The sequence below is a fragment of the Nicotiana attenuata genome, chromosome 12, assembly GCF_001879085.1.
Source record: "Nicotiana attenuata strain UT chromosome 12, NIATTr2, whole genome shotgun sequence".
NCBI classification, from domain to species: Eukaryota; Viridiplantae; Streptophyta; class Magnoliopsida; order Solanales; family Solanaceae; genus Nicotiana; species Nicotiana attenuata.
This window is the reverse complement of record NC_032000.1, coordinates 29642606-29661215: the sequence shown is the minus strand read 5'-3', so window position 1 is coordinate 29661215 and position 18610 is coordinate 29642606. Positions and strand designations below refer to the sequence as shown.

Genomic DNA, 18610 nt, shown 5'->3' with positions numbered 1-18610 from the left:
CTACCTATAGATGTTTACCTCTTCATCTTTGGCATCTTCTCACATCATCGATGACCCTTCAAGGCTTCCAGTGCCTATCTTTGTAGTACTCATATCTAGCTATACTATTCTAGAGTGCACCATCTGGGTGTCTCACAAGGAGATCTATTAGCACATTTGCAATATCCTTTGGAAATGTCAACTAATGCAAATAATCCATCCATCATTTCGGGTTACTCTAACCCCAGCTAGGTCCTGATACCCCATCCTTCTCTTAAACCATATATGTTATCTCCCATAGGGCATAACTAAGATCGATGTGGCCAATTGTACATACCTCTGTTACTGTTGAAGGTAACTCAAAATGCTTCTATCTGTCTTCCTGAATTGTAGATAATGTTCATCTTTACTAACTGGGTACCTTGTACCCTTCTTCACCTTGCTTCTTTTACTTGTTGAAACTTGTACCTTCTGATTCTCTCGTTGCTTTTCACCATATGGGTGGATAAATATTCATGCCTTAGGGCTCCTCAACAAGAAGCTTACATGTCTTAGTACACACATGATCTACTGAAGACCTTACATTTACTCACTATAAGCATCATGCAGAATTAAGTTCCTCTGACTCAACTCTTCCATAACTACGTGCAATCCCTTACCAACTGTCTTTCTAAATGCAGGCATCGTTGTATTATGAATAAGATAGGGTTTAGGAAATTGAGTTCTTACAACTTAGCTCTACCACACGATCTAGAGTAAGAAGAAAGAGTGACAGTCCTAAATGCCCTATAGCCTCCTGCTTATAAGTGTAGTGCACCACACACCCATAAACAAGACTCTACTAGACACGACTTCTAGACTCTCTAATACAGAACTGCTCTGATACCACTTTTGTCATGACCCAAATCGATGGGTCGCGACGGGCACCTGGTACCTTACTCAATCGAGTACCAACATAACGTATCTTTCATATCATTCTATCATAGGTAACTGAACCGGAGTAAAGCATGAGGGAATACAAACTTATACATATGAAGTACGGGCCTATAAGGCCGGCATGATTCTTTATATACTCGAAACATAAGCCGACAAGGCCATACAAGTATTCGTATACATGACATCTGTCTACAAGCCTCTAAGAGTACATACTTATCATAAAGGTCAGGACAGGGCACCGCCATACCAAACAATACGTGTCTAAATCAGACTGACCAAACAAGCAACTCCAGAGCAAGTGGAGCGCACCAACATCTTCCGCTGAGCAGATAGCCTACTTGGAGGACTATCGACCTGTCTATCAGGACCTGCGGGCATGAAACGCAGTGTCCCCAGGCAGAAGGGACGTCAGTACGAATAGTGTACTGAGTATGTAAGGCACATAAATAAGTACATAAAAGACATGGAAGAAATATAGAGTAAGTGACTCAACCTGTAAGTCCGGATAACTCTATAAATCATGAAATACTTATAGTGTCATGCATATGCATATGAATGTCATGTCGTGCATAGGTATATGTGTTCATAACATCATCAAGCCTCTGAGGGCATCCCATCATATCATCTCGGCCATTGTGGGCAAAATCATCAACGTATACCAGCTGATCAGGTGGTGGTGCGTATATAACGCCATAACCTTTCCCATATCCCATATATATACATACATACATACATACATACATATATATATATATACGCGTATATAACGCCATCTGGTCATGGGTCAATGTCATGTATAAATGCATGAAATGCATATGAAATACGTTAATAAAATCTCTCGGTACGTCATAAGACCATTATGCCTCTGATTAATATCATGAAATAAACTTTATCAATTTACATATTTTCTGAGTCCCATGAACAGACGATAGAATAATAAGACATGTGGGAATCAAGAACATAGGCATCTCTAGTATTTCTAAGAATAGAGTCATTTATGGAAGTTGTGCATTTGCCCGTTTCGTTCGTGTTGTATAGATCATGCCAAAAAGAAAGAAGGGATAGCCTTAACATACCTGTATGATCTCTTCTTTATTACTCAACCAAGCTCAATACAACTACTTGCATCTACAACGAGTGAAATGATATTGCCGTTAACATATAATGTCGTACCATCGTATTTGGCTAGTCGCATGACTTAAGAAAAATCGGGCAGCAACTCCCTAATTTTTAATACATCCCAAAGACCACTAAGGGTCATCAACAACCCAACAACAACAACCATAACCAACAACAACAATAACAACAATATAATTCAATATGAGTTTCTCCGATTATCTTAACAATCATATTGAGCGGCAAGCTCATTTCTTTTACTCATAACAAGATATATATTGAATCCAACTCTTATTCCATAAATTAGTTTATAACCTTCAGAGCATCATACTTATATGTACATATTATTTCTAGTTTAAAACCTCCACAGAATTCCTTCCAAAACAGCCCCATACATCTAGCACCTTAATTTTTATCGTCAGTCACTTGTTTTTCATCTTTTCTTCTTCAATCAACTTAATTAACACCTTGGAAAGTTTAACAACAGGAGCAAAACATTATCAAATTATTTCTCACAATTTGCAACCACCAAAAACCATATTTTTAACCACAAAACAGTCCAACCAAAAAGACAATCGTATCCCGTGTTCCTTCAAGTGCATCTTATGGCTTTTCACTCAAACAATATAACAAACACAAGATTGACCTTAGGAACAATCAATAATATGTTATAAATATCATGTACAGCAGCTACAACTTGAAACCCCATCCCAACTTAGCTCACAATAGCCCTCAATCACACCACAACATCATAGAAATATTCTCTGGTAGTCTTTAACACCTTTGATGAAGATTTGAGTTGATTTCTCTTGAGTTTAGTTCTTGGAACCTTGGACAAGTTCTTTGAGAGTTTGAGAGTGTTTTGCAGTAATTGATATATGGATATTGACGAAATATAATGGATAAAAACAACTTATAAGCGCACCGCCTCAATTCTCCAAGCAGGTGGGTAAGCTGCCTGCTTGGCAGCTTGAGCAGTACCACTACGGACACTTGTATCTCTCTACTCCGATATTGTATTGACAAACGGTTTGCAGCATTGGAAACTAGACACAGAGATATTTAATTCCATATAAAGATCTCCATGTAACTGTCAATATATTAGGAGAAAACTGTGTCGCAACTTGGCCTATAAACCTGCCAGTTTCTCCGAAGTGTGGCAACGTGACTTGGTGACCCTTACTTTAAAAATCCATATTTCTCTACCCCGATGTCATATGAATAAATGGTTTAGACCGTTGGAAACTAGATTACAAGAACTTCATTTTTCTATGATATATGTCCCAAAATGACATCATAAAGCTTACGAATTTAAATTCTCAAAATGGCTAGTTACAAGGCAAATCTTAACTCGATTTTTTTGTAAGTTAAATCCAATTTTTCCCAAACTTTATATTTTATGTCCAAACATCAGATATAGTCATATTATTACATTAAACTCATTCAATCAGTGCTTAACAAGTTTCATATTCATTATATGTCACCTTAGAAGGCACGAGGTGTAACACCAAATTTGTCGACTTTCGACAAAACTTATCTTCTTCAATTCATTTAGCTTCTAAGCCTTCCAACCATCTTGGTACTTGTTATTAATGATCTTAGATATTATTAACTTCCACGGTAACATGATTAAATTACTTCATAAATTTTTTTCAAAGATGATTTCATTTCTGAGCTTACATCAATTAACTTACGACGTACTCTTAAGAACGAAAACATGGGGTGTAACAGGTGCACACAATATGATTCATCCAACGCCTAGTTCTAAGCATCGGCTAAGGCCAAACCACCGCCGAAGGCAAAGGCTACCCCGTCAGGCTCACCGCCTAAGAAAAGGAGCAAAGTTGAGGCTATGCCTGGTAGTCACAGTGGTAAAGCAAAGCAAGTGGCTCCTGCTTCTACCTTGGGGCAACCTCAAGAGAAGGTGACTCGCGAGTATGGTATCAAGAGTGTACCCCTATCTGGGAGGGCATGATACAAGAAGTGTCATTCAAACTCATATCTCCTTGACTTTGCAGTTGATGAGCACAAGATAAAGTCTCGTTACCCTCATATTTGGAAAAGAATACATGATCTGGGCTTGAGTTTTGTCTTTACAAATCCGGGAGAGGAAAACTTTTGCTTAGTGCGAGAGTTTTATGTTGGGTGGAACTTCGAGGTTTTGGAGCAATTGGTGCCTATTCGTGGGAGGCTTATTGATATTTTGGCTGGCACATTATGTAGATTCTTGGAAGCCCTAATGTTCCATTGGATCCATTGTGTGACTTTTTTGCCCGACCTTCTTACAAAGATATTAGGCACACGCTGTGTGGTGTTAATTCGAATGCGGTGTGGACGAGGGACAAGAGATACAACACCCGCGCCTCTTTGCCTAAAGTGAAATTTACAAAAAATGCTAAAGTGTGGTTGCGCTTGGTGAACACGAACTACTTCTGTATGATCATGATTTTAATGTTGTCCGAGAGAGAGCATGTCTAGTGTGTTTCTTGATGACAGGGTGTCAAGTAAATGTGGGCAGTAGATACGAAGTCAGATGGTGCAATCTAGAAGTGGAATGCTTACTAGGATGTTCTTTGTGAATGTGTTTACGCAATATTTGCATCGAGAGCAAGTGGATGAGGAGCCCAGGTTTGACATGTTGATTCCAGTCCCATCTAGAGCGACTGACATTTCTTGTATGCGTGGTCCCGGTGAGAAAGATGGTACGACATTGACTACAACCAAGCGTCAGGCTTGCGATGAGAGAATCATGGCTCATTTGTATGGGATGATGGACTTGCAGTTACGGATTGGGGGTAGGACTGCTACTCCAGAGGAGAGGGCTCAGTTGACTGAGTGGTTCTTACTCACCCCACATGCACATCGACTAGTTATTGTAGCTGAGGGCCAAGGGGTGCTGTCAGATGAAGATGTCAGCACCCCAGAGCATTATGTACAAGGCGAAGAGGAACATGTAGCTCCAGAGGTTGATGCCACTGGTGAAGATCTGGGTGATGATGTTGATGATTGGGATGAGGCTGACAGAACCTTCTTCAATGAGGGCCATGTTCTCGAGGACTGATTTGGGAGTTTCTTATTCACCCTTACTACATTAATTATGCATTGGGGACACTGCATGTTTTAAAGTGTGGGATGGGTAACTCTCTTTGTGCATAGTAGTATTAGATTAGTAACCATACTAGCTTCTTATATTTTGTTTTTTTAACATTTATTTCTAGCTTCTTGTTTTCTTTATTGTTAGCTTTTTTTTATTATTTTAGGATGCTTATATAGATTAGTATAACCCTTAGAATAATATTTATTATTGTTGTATTTTTAGTATGAAAAAAATGGACTTTCCCGACGGATGGATCTCCTACACAGTTTTCTTGAGGAATTAAAGTCTAAACAAAAAAATATTTAAAAAATTAGAAAATAAAAAATAAACATGTCTTTTTATTTTTCTTAGGTTGTAATAATCCCCCGTGATTTTTTTTTCGTGCCTCGATTCTTTTTCATAGAATATAACTTGAACCGGACAGTAGTTTCTTTTTTAGTAGAGTAGTATTTTGGAAATACAGAAGAAGAAATGACGTGATTCACACCTATTCACTTGTTTGATGGTTGCATACTTGTGTTCTGGTATGTGTTTCACCTTCCCTTGATTTTGAATATATGATGATGCCTTGATAAAAATGAATAGCATGTGGTATGACTCCTATGTCACGTTCGCTTGACTTGTATTCACTTTGTGCTTTATGCTTAATATATCTCTTGGCTTTGTGAATACTTGTTTGAATGAGAGTCCGAATGAGACCATCATTAGTGAGTCATGTGCTATGTGCGAAGTGAGTTCTTTGTATAGTCCATGTTATTGCATTTGAGTCTAGAACTTGCCCGAAATGTGAATTGAAGCGAAATCCTAGGTGTTGCTCGGTCTGAAAAATAATGTTAGGCTTTTTTTGATCTTTTTGAGTTTTGTTGCTTATCACAAATAAATCATCCCTAGTTTACCCTTTTGAGCCTATAAGCCTTTCTTTTGGCACCCGCGTTACATGCATATCCCCATTTATTCTTAATTGAATCATTTTGATCCTTATACCTCTTAAAGCACTTGAATTTAAGGAAAGCGCTATAAAGAAGTGATGAGGAAACTTGAGGTAGCTTTTGAGTGCAACCAACAGAAGAAAGAAATGTACACTTGTATTTTAAATGAAAGCTCCACTAGTGGCAAAGAAAAAAAAGTAAAAAACTAATAATAATAATAATAATAATAATAATAATAATAATAATAATAATAATAATAATAATAATAAAGGTTTCTTATTTTTGCTAGTGGATGTGATCTGTAGGAGTGCTTAAAGAAGAAGAAAAAAAATATTCTGGGTGAGCTGTCTTGTGATGATTGAAGTGGATTGAATGAATTTTTGCGCTTGAAGTTGAATATGTGATGTGTTAAAGTGCTTAGAAGGGTTAGACACTATATCCTACATATATTCTACCTGTCCCTTAGTGCACATTACAACCATAATAAAGTCCTAGTTGATTTTGGATCGAGCGTGGCTATATTAGTAGAGGTTTATATAATGGGCAAGCCTATGGACCATTTTCGTGCATGTGACTTCTTTGAGATAGTGAGTGATTTTCTTCATATGTGTGAGTCCTTAAATGTATTCGATCATGTGATTTGGATGTGTGGACTGCTTACACTTTTGTTTTTATTGTGAGGGCACGTGGTTTCACAAGGGATAGGTAACAATATTAGACTTCTCTGTTAGATTAAGTATTCAAGCCTTTGGTGCATTGTGACATTGAGTTAGTTTCCGAGGCTAGGATTGTTATAATCATGTTATTCATGTGTTGGATATGTTGAAATCGGCCATAAGTATGGAAGTATATTTTGACCGCATATGCTAGAGCTTAATTGTCGCTATCGTGGGTGTAGTGTGTCGTAAATATGTAGCTTGTTGGGTACTTGAAGAGGAAGTGTTTAGTTGGTTGACTCGAGGGAGAGCAACATTTAAGTGTGGGGTATTGGTGTCGTGCTATAATTCCATATATTTTGACATTATTCACCTTACTTTTTTGTTGTTTGGATGCTAATTCGTGCGACAATTGAGCTTAATAGAGTTTATTTTACGTATAGGAACACTAGGATATGAAGTAGAGAAAAGTTGCAGGAAATGGTACCTTGAAGCTACAAAATAGAGCAATAAAATAAGACATTGCAGGGCCATGAAAAATCACAGTTGTAGATAGTACAAGACTTTGTCCAGGGCATCAACATTAGCGCCTCTGATGGCGCCTTGCAATGTATGTTGGCGCCTCTGATGGCGCCTTGAAATGTATTTTGGCGCCTCTGACGGTGCCTCGCGCTGACGATGCTTATCCGAGCTACTTTTATTTCCTCCTTAATTTTAGACACGTATACTTTATCCCTACCATATAAATACCTCTTAAAGTTAGTTTTTAGAGTGAGAGACATTATTGGGGAGGAAAAAGGCTACGGAACACTTAGGAGAGCGAGTCACAAGATTTTTTCTCTCCGCTCTTCCTTAATCTATAGTTTAATGCTTTTGAATATTATGATGATTGTTTGTACAATTATGAGTAGCTAAACTCTCTCATCTAGTGTTTGATGGAACCTATTGGAGGATGATTTCCAAACGTTTAATATAAATTTTCCCTTGACTTTTCTCTACTTGTTCAACTACGTTTTCATGTTGTTGATTGAAGAGCTCTCAATTGGTTGTGCCTAATTAGTGTGTATTGTTCGAAAAAGGATACACATTTTAGTAGTTGTTGAACAACATTACTCCTAACGTATGTGAGGAATCAATACAGAGGGTTTAAAGGTGTGATTAGGAATAACAAACGTTGGTGTGATCTAGGTGAGCGGTGATCTAGTGCCAGCTAACTTAATTCGGAAGAATACGTCTAGTAAATTTTGGTAGTTTCTCGGAAGAGAATTACGACATCCAAAGTACTCACGATCGGTAGAGAATACTTAGGCAAAATTATAGGAGACGTACCGGGAAGGATTTCAAAAATTGGAGAAATCCTAACTCTAGGCCTCCTTAATTTTGTCTCCAACTCCATCCTCGTTAGTTGATAATTTTACTGCTTTCTAGTATTTGTTAGCTGATTAGATAGAATACAAATTTTAATCTTTATAATTTCGGAAGTTGTTCAAACTTGTTTTCTTAGTGATAGCGAGCAACTGTAGCTAAGTCTTAGTTCTTTGTGAGATTCGACTCTGGATTCTTAGAACCAATTATATTTGCAGCGACCGCTTAATCCTTTTATTGGGAATAATTAGGCGTAATCATATATATATATATATATATAAAGGACTTGAAAAGATGAATTAAATAGGTATGAGATGCAAACACACAGGCTTTCTGATTATATACAATGACACCGTAGAAGTATGTATTTTACACTCTTCTCATTAAATATATTTCCGTATTCAAATTTAACAGAATACAATTGCACGTTTCAGGGGTTCATGTCTCCAACACCACAAAGAAAACCCTTCAGCACAACTTTACAACAATAATTTAGCGCTGAGCAAGTGACAACTACAGAGGGAAGCCAAAATATGGTACACTTATCTCAGACTGCAACAACCTAGATTGCTCAAGGCAAAACTCGATGCATAATCTCAGGTTTCCTAAGTCCTCGGAGCAGTAGATCGCTTAAACACTGTGCATTTAGGCAAGCATTGCCACATGATATGATGTCGAGGGGGCTCATTTGACGAAAAGAATTCTGGATCTTGCTCAAGTGACTCTGCAAAACTTTCAAGAACGGTAACAATGTCCTCAAAGTGTGGCCGCTTGTTTGGATTATTTGCCCAACATCGGTTGATGAGTTTACAAAATGCTGTTGGACATGCAGCTGGAAATGGTGGACGTGCATTCTGCCAAAACCCAATTCTAGTAAGAAACTAAGGCTTCCTTTCCAAGTTCAAATGTACCACAGATAATAATGCAGCAGAAAAGAGCTGTTCACAAAACATTATTTCTAATGCAACAATTCATGTGAGAAAAGTAATTCTCTATACTACAGAACATTATGGGTTTATAGCAGAGTCATATATATTAGTTTCCTTATCTTGGCTCATATAATAAAAAGGGCAGCCCGGTGCACTAAGCTCCCGCTATGCGCGGGGTCTGGGGAAAGGCCGGGCCACAAGGGTCTATTGTACGCAACCTTACCCTGCATTTCTACAAAAGGCTGTTTACACGGCTTGAACCCGTGACCTCCTCGTCACATGGCGGCAACTTTACTAGTTACACCAAGTCTCCTCTTGGCTCGTATAATCTTGAAACTAATTAAGCAAAGGCATAAAGGAAAAATGGCAACATCAGCAAAGAAAGCCAATATAAACCCAAATCACATGGATGGTAATTGTCTCAGAAGACACAAAATTTCTCTGAATCAGCCGGACTTAGCTAAGAACAGAACATAATGGAACCAAAAAATCCACAAGACAAAATACCTTCTGGCAGACTGCAAACGCCGCCTGCTCCGCGGTCATGCCATCAAATGGTGTCAATGCAGTTAGAAGTTCCCATAGGACAATACCAAAACTATAAACATCAACTTTCCTTGTATGGTTCTTTCCCTTGATCATTTCCGGTGCCATCCAACGGTAAGTACCGGTGAACCCCTTTGCTCTTCCACTTTGAGATTCTAAGCATGAGATCCCAAAATCTGCCACTTTCACATGCATATCCTCATCAAGGAGTAGGTTTTCTGACTTAAGATCTCTGTGAATTATCCCTTGAGCATGAAGATATTGCATTCCTAGTGCAACGTCAAGGGCCAATTTCACAACTAGCTTGAGAGGGAGCGAGTATGGCTCCTGCTGTTGGAGGTATCTTCTTAGAGAGCCCCCAGGTAAGTACTCCGTGATAATGCAAAATACAGGTGGTTTCTTACATGCTGCAATGAACTGCATTTGAGAGTAGAAGAAATAGAGCAAGTGAAAAGAAGTAGCATGAGGGGAAGGATTCAAAATATGTATATGTGTATATTTTAATGGAAAATTCAAGATTGAATGCATATGTCAGAGAGTATCTGATAAGTGAAAATCATAAGTGAAACTATATATGTTGACAAAATCTACAAATGCACGGTCTGTACAGAAATTTTGTGGGATAGTTTCACAATTGGAATGAGCATGATATTCTTGTGAATCATGACACTAATAATATCACATTCAATATCCACTGTGAAGGAGTTGATCCCCATGCATAATCGAAAAGGCAAAACATGCATTGTTATAGATAGAAGGAAATTAAGAGCAGAAGTCTCAGAATGCTATTTGTAACGATCCGGCCGGTCGTTTTGAGCATTGTAGCCCTATTTCCCCATTTACTGCTCATTTTATGATTAATAGTTGCTATGTGACTTGCAGAGCCAGTTGGCCGGTTCCGAGGATGTTTCGAAATGAGTTGAGACACTTAGTCTCAAGGTAGGAAGCTTAAGTTGAAAAGGTTGACCGGATGTTGATTTATATGTAAACGACTCCAGAATGGAGTTTTGATGGTTCCGTTAGCTCCGTTGGGGTGATTTTGGACTTAGGAGTGTGTCCGGATAGTGATTTGGAGGTCCGTAGTTGATTTAGTCTTGAAACGACGAAAGTTGGAAAATTAGAAATTTTGAAAATTAAGAAGTTTGACCGAGAGTTGACTTTGTGATTATCGGGCTCATATTTTGGTTCCGAGAGTTAGAGTATGTTAGTAGTGTCATTTATGACTTGTGTCCAAAATTTAAGGTCAATCGGACTTCATTTGATAAGTTTCGGCATCGAATGTAGAAGTTGGAAGTTCATAAGTTCATTAGGCTTGAATCGATGCACGATTTGTGGTTTTAGCGTTGTTTGATGTGACTTGATGCTTCGAGCGAGTTTGTATGATATTTTAGTACTTATTTGTATGTTTGGTTGAGCTCCCGGAGGGCCTCAGGTGGATTTCGGATGGTTAACGGATTGGAATTTGGACTTAGAAAATGGCTGAAGCTGCAGATTTCCGGTGTCTGGTTTCCTTCTTCGCATTCGCGATGGAAGTCACGCGTTTGCGAAGAGTATCTGGGGACAGGTGAAGATTTGTTGTTCATGTTCGCGAGTAGGGAACCGCGTTCGCGAAGGTCTAGGGAAGTTGTGCATCACGAAAGCGTGAAGGGGGTTGCGTAGGGAGGTAGGTTTGAGTTCATATCACAAATTTGATTTTGGGAGCTCGGTCAGAGGCGATTCTTGAAGAGATTTTCAAGGGAGTGATTGGAGTAAGTGATTTTTACTTAGTTTTGGTTAAATTCCATATTTATGTCTTTTATTTCATCATTTAATTAGTGATTTGGGTTGTAAAATTGGGAAAAATGGAGTAAAGTTCGTAGACCGAATTTTGTGGATTTGACGGAGATTTTGGTATCGGATTTGAGTAACTTTTGTATGGGTGGACTCGTGGTTGAATGGGTGTTTGGATTTTGTGACTTTTATCGAATTCCAAGACGTGGGCCCAGGGGTCGACTTTTGAGTTGACTTTTTGACTTTTGATTATGAACTTAGTAATTTCATATGGAATTGATTCCTTTAGCTTGTCTTGATTGTATCGAATTATTTGTAGCTAGATTCGAGGCATTCAGAGGCCGTTTCGCAAGACAAGGGCGTGTTGGAGTACACTTTTGCACGGCTTGAGGTAAGTAACAGTTCTAAACGTGGTTCTAAGGGTATGAAATCCCGAATTATGTGTTATGTGATAGGTGTTGAGGTGACGCACATGGTATGCGACGGGCGTGTGGGTGTGCACCATAGGAATTGTGAGTTGCTCAATTCCATGGAACTGTATAGTTGAATAATCTTGTTGTTATCCATATATTCTCCATGTGTTAGAGAAATTGAGCTGCAAGTCATGTTAGAAATCATGCTTAGGCTATATGTTGGAATTGTTGGGACCTACAAAGGTCGCATTACATGTTGAATTAATTTTAATTTGAATTTGCGCACTCTGCCACAGTTATTATTTGCTTATCATATTGCAGTCTCTTTTGTCAGTCATTTATACATTATACCATCGTTGTTTGGGCTTATTATCATGATTCTTGTGAGCCCGAGAGACTGGAGAGATTGACGACTGAGTGAGGCCGAGGGCCTGATTGTGAGGATATTATGGGATCGGGCTGCACGCCGCAATATGTTTATTTGACTCATGCCGTGATTGGCTTATTATAGCGCTTGGGCTAGAATTTTCCCCTCCGAAGTCTACACACCCATAGTGAGCGCATGTACCTACTGAGTGCCGAGCGTGAGTGCCGAGCGCGTGTGCCGAGCACGAGTGCCGAGCGATTGGGAGGATTGAGTGGCTGTGAGGATGGAGTGAATGGGAGAACTAAGTGACTAATACTCCGAGAGTATGCATATGATGTCATTATTGTCATTATACTTTAGTTGGTGTATATAATTGTCATGTAGATAGCGAGTTGTACCATATCTTATTTAATTTGAATTTGACATGACTTACCTGTTTGGGCTTTAACTGTTAAACTTGAAAGCATGCCTACATTTATGTACTATAATCCTGTAATTGTACTGTACCTGTGAAGATCGTCACTATTTTCAGTCCAATAATTAGACTTGTTACTTACTGAGTTGGTTGTACTCATGCTAGACCCTGCGCTTCGTGTGCAGAACTAGGTGTATCTAGTCACGGCAATTGCTGATTCACGGATTTTAACTGTTTTTCGAAGATTTTTGAGGTAGCTGCTCTGGCGTCCACAGACCTTGACTCTCCTTCTCTATCCCTCAATCTTATTTATTCAGTTTCAGTTTCTCTTAGAAAGATTTAAGACTTGTATTATTTAGATGCTCATGTACTCAGTGACACCCCGATTTTGGGAAAACTTATGTATTGAGTTATGGTATTCTATACCGTTTTATGAGTCCTCTATTTATTTAAGCTGTTTTGTGTATTTCGAAGTTGAAAGTGTTGGAAATGTTTGAGTAGTCGGCTTTCCTAGTACCACGATAGGCGCCCTCACGACAGGTTGGGTTTTGGGTCGTTACAAGTTGGTATCAGAGCTTAGGTTACATAGGTCTCACGAGTCATGAGCATGTTTAGTAGAGTCTTGCAGATCGGTACAAGGACGTCTGTACTTATCTTCGAGAGCCTGCCGAACCTTTAGGAAAACTTCACATCATTGTATTCTTGTCGTGAAAATTTGTTGATTCCAGGAACTAAACTTTTATTATTCTATTCTCTCAGAGATAGTGAGGACGCGTGCTATCGGGCCAGACAGACAGCCACCAGTACCACCTTCTAGGGCCACGAGAGGCCGGGGTCACGACAGGGGGCGCGGTAGAGTAGGGGTGCAGCTCGTACAGCAGCTAGAGCAGCACCAGCAGATCCACTAGTCGCTCCAGCTCAGGAGCAGGTTCCAGATGTGGTTGAGCCAGTGGGGCCAGCTCAGGCACCGGCTGTGCCCATTATGATTCCAGGCCTTCAGGAGGCTTTTGCTCAGATTCAATTGTATGCACCAGCCTTACTCAGGCGATTTCTGTTCAGACCGCGCCAGCCACTTGTCAGGCTGGGGGAGGTACTCAGACTCCCGCTGCCCCTACTCCAAAGTAAGTGATGCAGGGGCTTCAGAAACCGAGGATACTACCAGCACAGACGGTTGCAGTCGCTCAATCCCAGGTAGGTCCTGTTATGAGTGATGATGAGCAGAAGAGACTTGAGAGGTTTGGGAGACTCCACCCTCCGTCATTCAATGCGGCTGAGTCAGAGGATGCCCAAGACTTCTTGGATAGATACTAGTGGATTCTTCGTACGGTGGGTATTTTGGAAACCAGTAGGGTCTTATTCACTACTTTTCAGATTACTGGGGCCGCCTTCAGATGGTGGGAGGCCTACGAGATGAGCAGGCCAGTCGGTGCTGCACAACTTTTATGGCATGAGTTCTCCGTTCTCTTCTTGGATAAGTTTGTGCTACCAACCCGTAAGGAGGAGCTGCACGGGGAGTTCGAGCAGCTACGTCATGATGGCCTAGCGGTGACCCAGTATGAGATAAGATTTTCATAGTTAGTTTGTCACGCAGTTTAGTTGGTTCCCACTGAGAGGGAGAGGATTAGGAGGTTCATTGATAGACTCACCTATCAGTTGCGTTTTGCTATGACCCGAGAGAGTGTATCTGGTGCTCGATTTGACGAGGTGGTTGAGATTGCTCGGCGGCTAGAAAATGGTCCGTAGTCAGGAGCGTGAGGAGAGGGAGGCCAAGAGGCCTCGTGGATCGGGTGGTTTCAACGGTGTTCCCTCTGTGGGTCAGTTCTACCATAACAGGGGTCGTCTTTATAGGCACGCTCAGATGGCTCGTCCAGTTCATCGTGGTGCATCATCCAGCCATGGTTCATACAGTGCTCGTCAGGGTCAGTCATCTCTCAGTGCCCTTCCAGCTCAGTGTTCATCCTGTGCTCTATCGGTTCGGGGTTTGTCTTTGCCAGGTCCTTCTAGCAATTATTCTGGTACTCGGGGCCCGATGCAGTCCCCACCACCACCACCGGGGAGTTGCTTTGAGTGCGGGGAGTTTGGGCATATATGGAGACGGTGTCCTCATTGCCCGGGAGGTCCAGTTCAGCAGAGGGGTCAGGTTATGACTTCCACACCAGTTACTTCCCCACCCGCCTAGCCAGCTCAGGGTGGTGCCCAAGCAATTAAAGGTTGCCCTAGAGGAGGAGGCCGATCAGGTGGCGGTCGGGCCCGATTCTGTGTTATTCCTACTAGGCTAGATGTTGTTGCTTCAGATGCAGTTATCACAAGTATTGTCTCAGTGTGCCACCGAGATGCTTCCACCTTATTTGACCCTGGTTCTACTTATTCCTATGTATCGTCCTATTTTACTCGTTATTTGGATATGCCCGTGAGTCCTTAGTTTCACCTATTCATGTATCTACGCCGGTGGGCGATACAATTGTTGTGGACTGTGTAAATCAGTCGTGTGTAGTGACTATTGGGGGATTGGAGACTAGAGTTGATATGTTATTGCTTAGTATGGATGATTTCGACGTGATCTTGGGTATGGATTGGTTGTCGCCATGTCACGCTATTCTAGATTATCACGCTAAGACCGTGACGTTGGCGATGCCGGGGTTACCAAGGATCGAGAGGAGAGGTTCTCTAGATTCTGTCCCCAACAGGGTGATTTTTTATTTAAAGGCCCAACAAATGATTGGGAAGGGGTGGCTGTCGTATTTGGCCTTTGTGAGGGATGTGGATACTGATACCCCTACTAATGATTCTGTTCCGTAGTGCGAGACCTTTTGGATGTGTTCTCTATATACCTACAGGGCATGCCGCCCGACAGGGATATTGACTTTGGTATTGACTTGGTGCCGGGCACTCAACCCATTTCTCTCCCTCCGTATCGTATAGCATCAACTGAGTTGAAGGAATTGAATGAACAGCTTCAAGAACTTCTTGATAAGGGGATTATTAGGCCTAGTATGTCGCCTTGGGGTGCACCGGTTCTATTTGTGAAGAAGAAGGATGGTACCATGCAGATATGCATCGACTATAGGCAGTTGAACAAAGTTACAATCAAGAACAAGTATCCTTTGCAGCGCATTGATGACCCATTTGACCAGCTTTAGGAAGCGTGAGTGTTCTCTAAGATTGATTTGAGGTCTGGGTATCACCAGTTGAATATTCAGGACTCGGATATTCTAAATACGACATTCAGGACCCGGTATGGTCACTATGAGTTCCTTATGATGTCTTTTGGGCTGACCAACGCTCCAGCAACATTCATGCACTTGATGAACAGTGTATTTCAGCCATATCCCAACTCGTTTGTCATAGTATTCATTAATGATATCCTGGTGTACTCGCGTAGCCAGTAGGAGCATGCCCAGCATTTGAAGATTGTTCTACAACGACTGAGGGAGGAAAAGCTTTACGCCAAGTTCTCCAAGTGTGAGTTTTGGCTTAGTTCGGTGGCGTTCTTGGGGCACGTGGTGTCTAGTGAGGGGATTAATGTGGAGCCAAAGAAGATAAAGGTGGTTCAACATTGGCCCAGACCGTCCTCAGCTACTGAGATTCGGTGCTTTCTCGGCTTGGCCGGTTATTATCGTCGCTTCGTGGAGGGTTTCTCGTCTATTGCATCACCTTTGACCAAATTAACCCGGAAAGGTGCTCCTTTCAGGTGGTCCAATGAGTGTGAGGAGAGCTTTCAAAAGCTCAAGACTGCCTTGACCACAACTCCAGTTCTAGTTTTTCCTTCAGCTACTGGATCTTATACAGTGTATTGTGATGCTTCTCGCATTGGTATTGGGTGTGTCTTGATTTGATAGGTTTCGGCGTCGAATGTAGAAGTTGGAAGTTTATTAGGCTTGAATCGATGAGCGATTTGTGGTTTTAGCATTATTTGATGTGACTTGACGCTTCGAGCGAGTTCGTATGATATTTTAGGACTTGTTAGTATGTTTGGTTGAGGTCCTGGGGGGCCTCGAGTGGATTTCGGATTGTTAACAGATTGGAATTTGGACTTAGAAGATGGCTGAAGTTGCAAATTTCTAACGTCTGGTTTCCTTCTTCGTATTCGCGATGGAAGTCCCCCGTTCGCGAAGAGTATCTAGGAGCAAGTGAAGATTTGTTCTTCGTGTACGCAAGCAGGGAACCGCGTTCGCAAAGGTCTAGGGAAGTTGTGCATCGCAAACGTGTAAAGGAGCTCGTGTTCGCATAGAAGAGGGAGGCAGGCTGGGGACCTCACGCGTTTGGCCTACGCGTTCGCGGTAGAGGCTTCGCGTTCGTGAAGCTTGGGGTCAGTTAGTCTTCGCGTTCGAGAGTGGTATCTCGCATTCGCATAGGAGGTTTTTGGTGGCAGAATGGTTTGTGCTTCGCGAACGCGAGGCACCCTCCTCATTCCGAAGAAGATTCGTCTGGGCAGAACTTAAAAATTTCAAAACGAGGGTTTGAGTTCATATCACAAATTTGATTTTGGGAGCTCGGTTAGATGCGGTTCTTGGAGAGATTTTCAAGGGACTGATTGGGGTAAGTGATTCTTACTTAGTTTTGGTTAAATTCCATGTTTATGTCTTTGATTTCATCATTTAATTAGTGATTTGGGTTCGAAAATTGGGAAAAAATGAAGGAAAGTTCTTAGGATGAATTTTGGGGATTTGACTGAGATTTTGGTATCGGATTTGAGTAATTTTGGTATGGGTGGACTCGTAGTTGAATGGGTGTTCGGATTTTGTGACTTTTATCAGATTTCGAGACGTGGGTCCGGGGTCAACTTTTGCATTGACTTTTTGACTTTTGATTATGAACTTAGTAATTTCATATGGAATTGATTCCTTTAGCTCGTGTTGATTGTATCGAATTATTTGTGGCTAGATTTGAGGCATTCGGATGCCGTTTCGCATGGCAAGGGCGTGTTGGAGTAGAGTTTTGCACGGCTTGAGGTAAGTAACAAATCTAAAGTTGGTTCTGAAGGTACGAAACCCCGAATTATGTGTTATGTGATTGGTGTTGAGGTGACACACATGCTATGTGACGGGCGTGTGGGCATGCACCGTAGGAATTGTGACTTGGTCAATTCTATGGAACTGTATAGTTGAATAATCTTGTTGTTATCCGTATATTCTCCATGTGTTAGAGAAATTGAACTGCAAGTCGTTTTAGAAATCATGCTTAGGCTTATTTGTTTTAGGAAAGAAATTCTACGAGGAAGAAGAAAATTAGAGGAAAGTAATCTTTAGCGGTATAAGATAAGGAAAATTGTTGTTGGCTTGTTGTAATTTAATAAGGAAATTAAAAAATGAAAACAAATGAGAAAGCATACTGACAGTGATGATATTAGGGTGATTTAGCCGAAGCAATAAGGAAACTTCAGAAGTGAAGTGTTTCTCTAACAATGCAGCCAAGTCTCTGTCTTCCTCAGGCTGACTAATGAGTTTAATAGCCACATCCCTTTGCTTGTAAATTCCTCTGTAAATCCTGCTATGCCTTCCTGAAGCAAACTTACTCCCTATATACAGCTGTGACATGTCGGCACTCCATTCCTCTTCTCCCTCCCCCTTTATCGCTGCTCCTGATGATACCAAGTACTTGGACCATGATGCTGCTCGCTTGTACTCTCCTAAAGAAAGCCGTCTCTCCCGCTTCCCATTGCTCGCAGTTTGCTTAAACCAATATGATTTCTTCATTTGTAGTCATAGTCTGCTGCCTCGTATCTTCAGAAAATATCGGCAGAGTACATATACTTGTAAATTATACTTTCCATAACTAAGAGTTTTCAATAGTAGTAACTACGTTTTTAGTAATTTTGGAAGCAAATGAAGGCGGTGGTGGTTGTTTCCTTCTGTCAAGACAGTGAGTTGGAACTTAGTATAAAATGAAGAATTTTGAAATTTATGATCTTAAACAAGTTAAAAAGAGACACATAGTATTTGTGTGATTATAAAAGCTTCTCATTAAGGGTAGAATTATAAGTTTAAGCTAAATGATTACCAAATTGAGAAAAGATCATTTTTTTTTTGGAACGGACCAAACAGGAAATAAGTTAGTGCGATGATCCACTTCTGAGGTGACAATTCTGGCGT

The 18610-nt window shown here is 40.8% G+C and overlaps 1 protein-coding gene across 1 annotated transcript; it reads right to left on the bottom strand.

The window, feature by feature from the left end:
• LOC109235507 (serine/threonine-protein kinase HT1-like) lies at window positions 8389–18359 on the bottom strand. The gene is made up of 3 exons (XM_019401650.1): window positions 17855–18359; window positions 9515–9970; window positions 8389–8932 (listed from the first exon to the last, which is right to left on the bottom strand). The coding sequence occupies exons 1-3, from the start codon at window positions 18212–18214 to the stop codon at window positions 8684–8686; spliced, it is 1065 nt and encodes a 354-aa protein (XP_019257195.1). The 5' UTR covers window positions 18215–18359; the 3' UTR covers window positions 8389–8683.

Coding starts and splice junctions, on each gene's coding strand:
- LOC109235507 (XM_019401650.1), bottom strand. CDS start 18,214: ATGAAGAAATCATATTGGTTTAAGCAAACTGCGAGCAATGGGAAGCGG. Junction 9,971..17,854: donor ATCACCCTAATATCATCACT/GTCAGTATGCTT, acceptor TCTCAAATGCAG/TTCATTGCAGCATGTAAGAA. Junction 8,933..9,514: donor CGTTTGCAGTCTGCCAGAAG/GTATTTTGTCTT, acceptor GGGTTTTGGCAG/AATGCACGTCCACCATTTCC.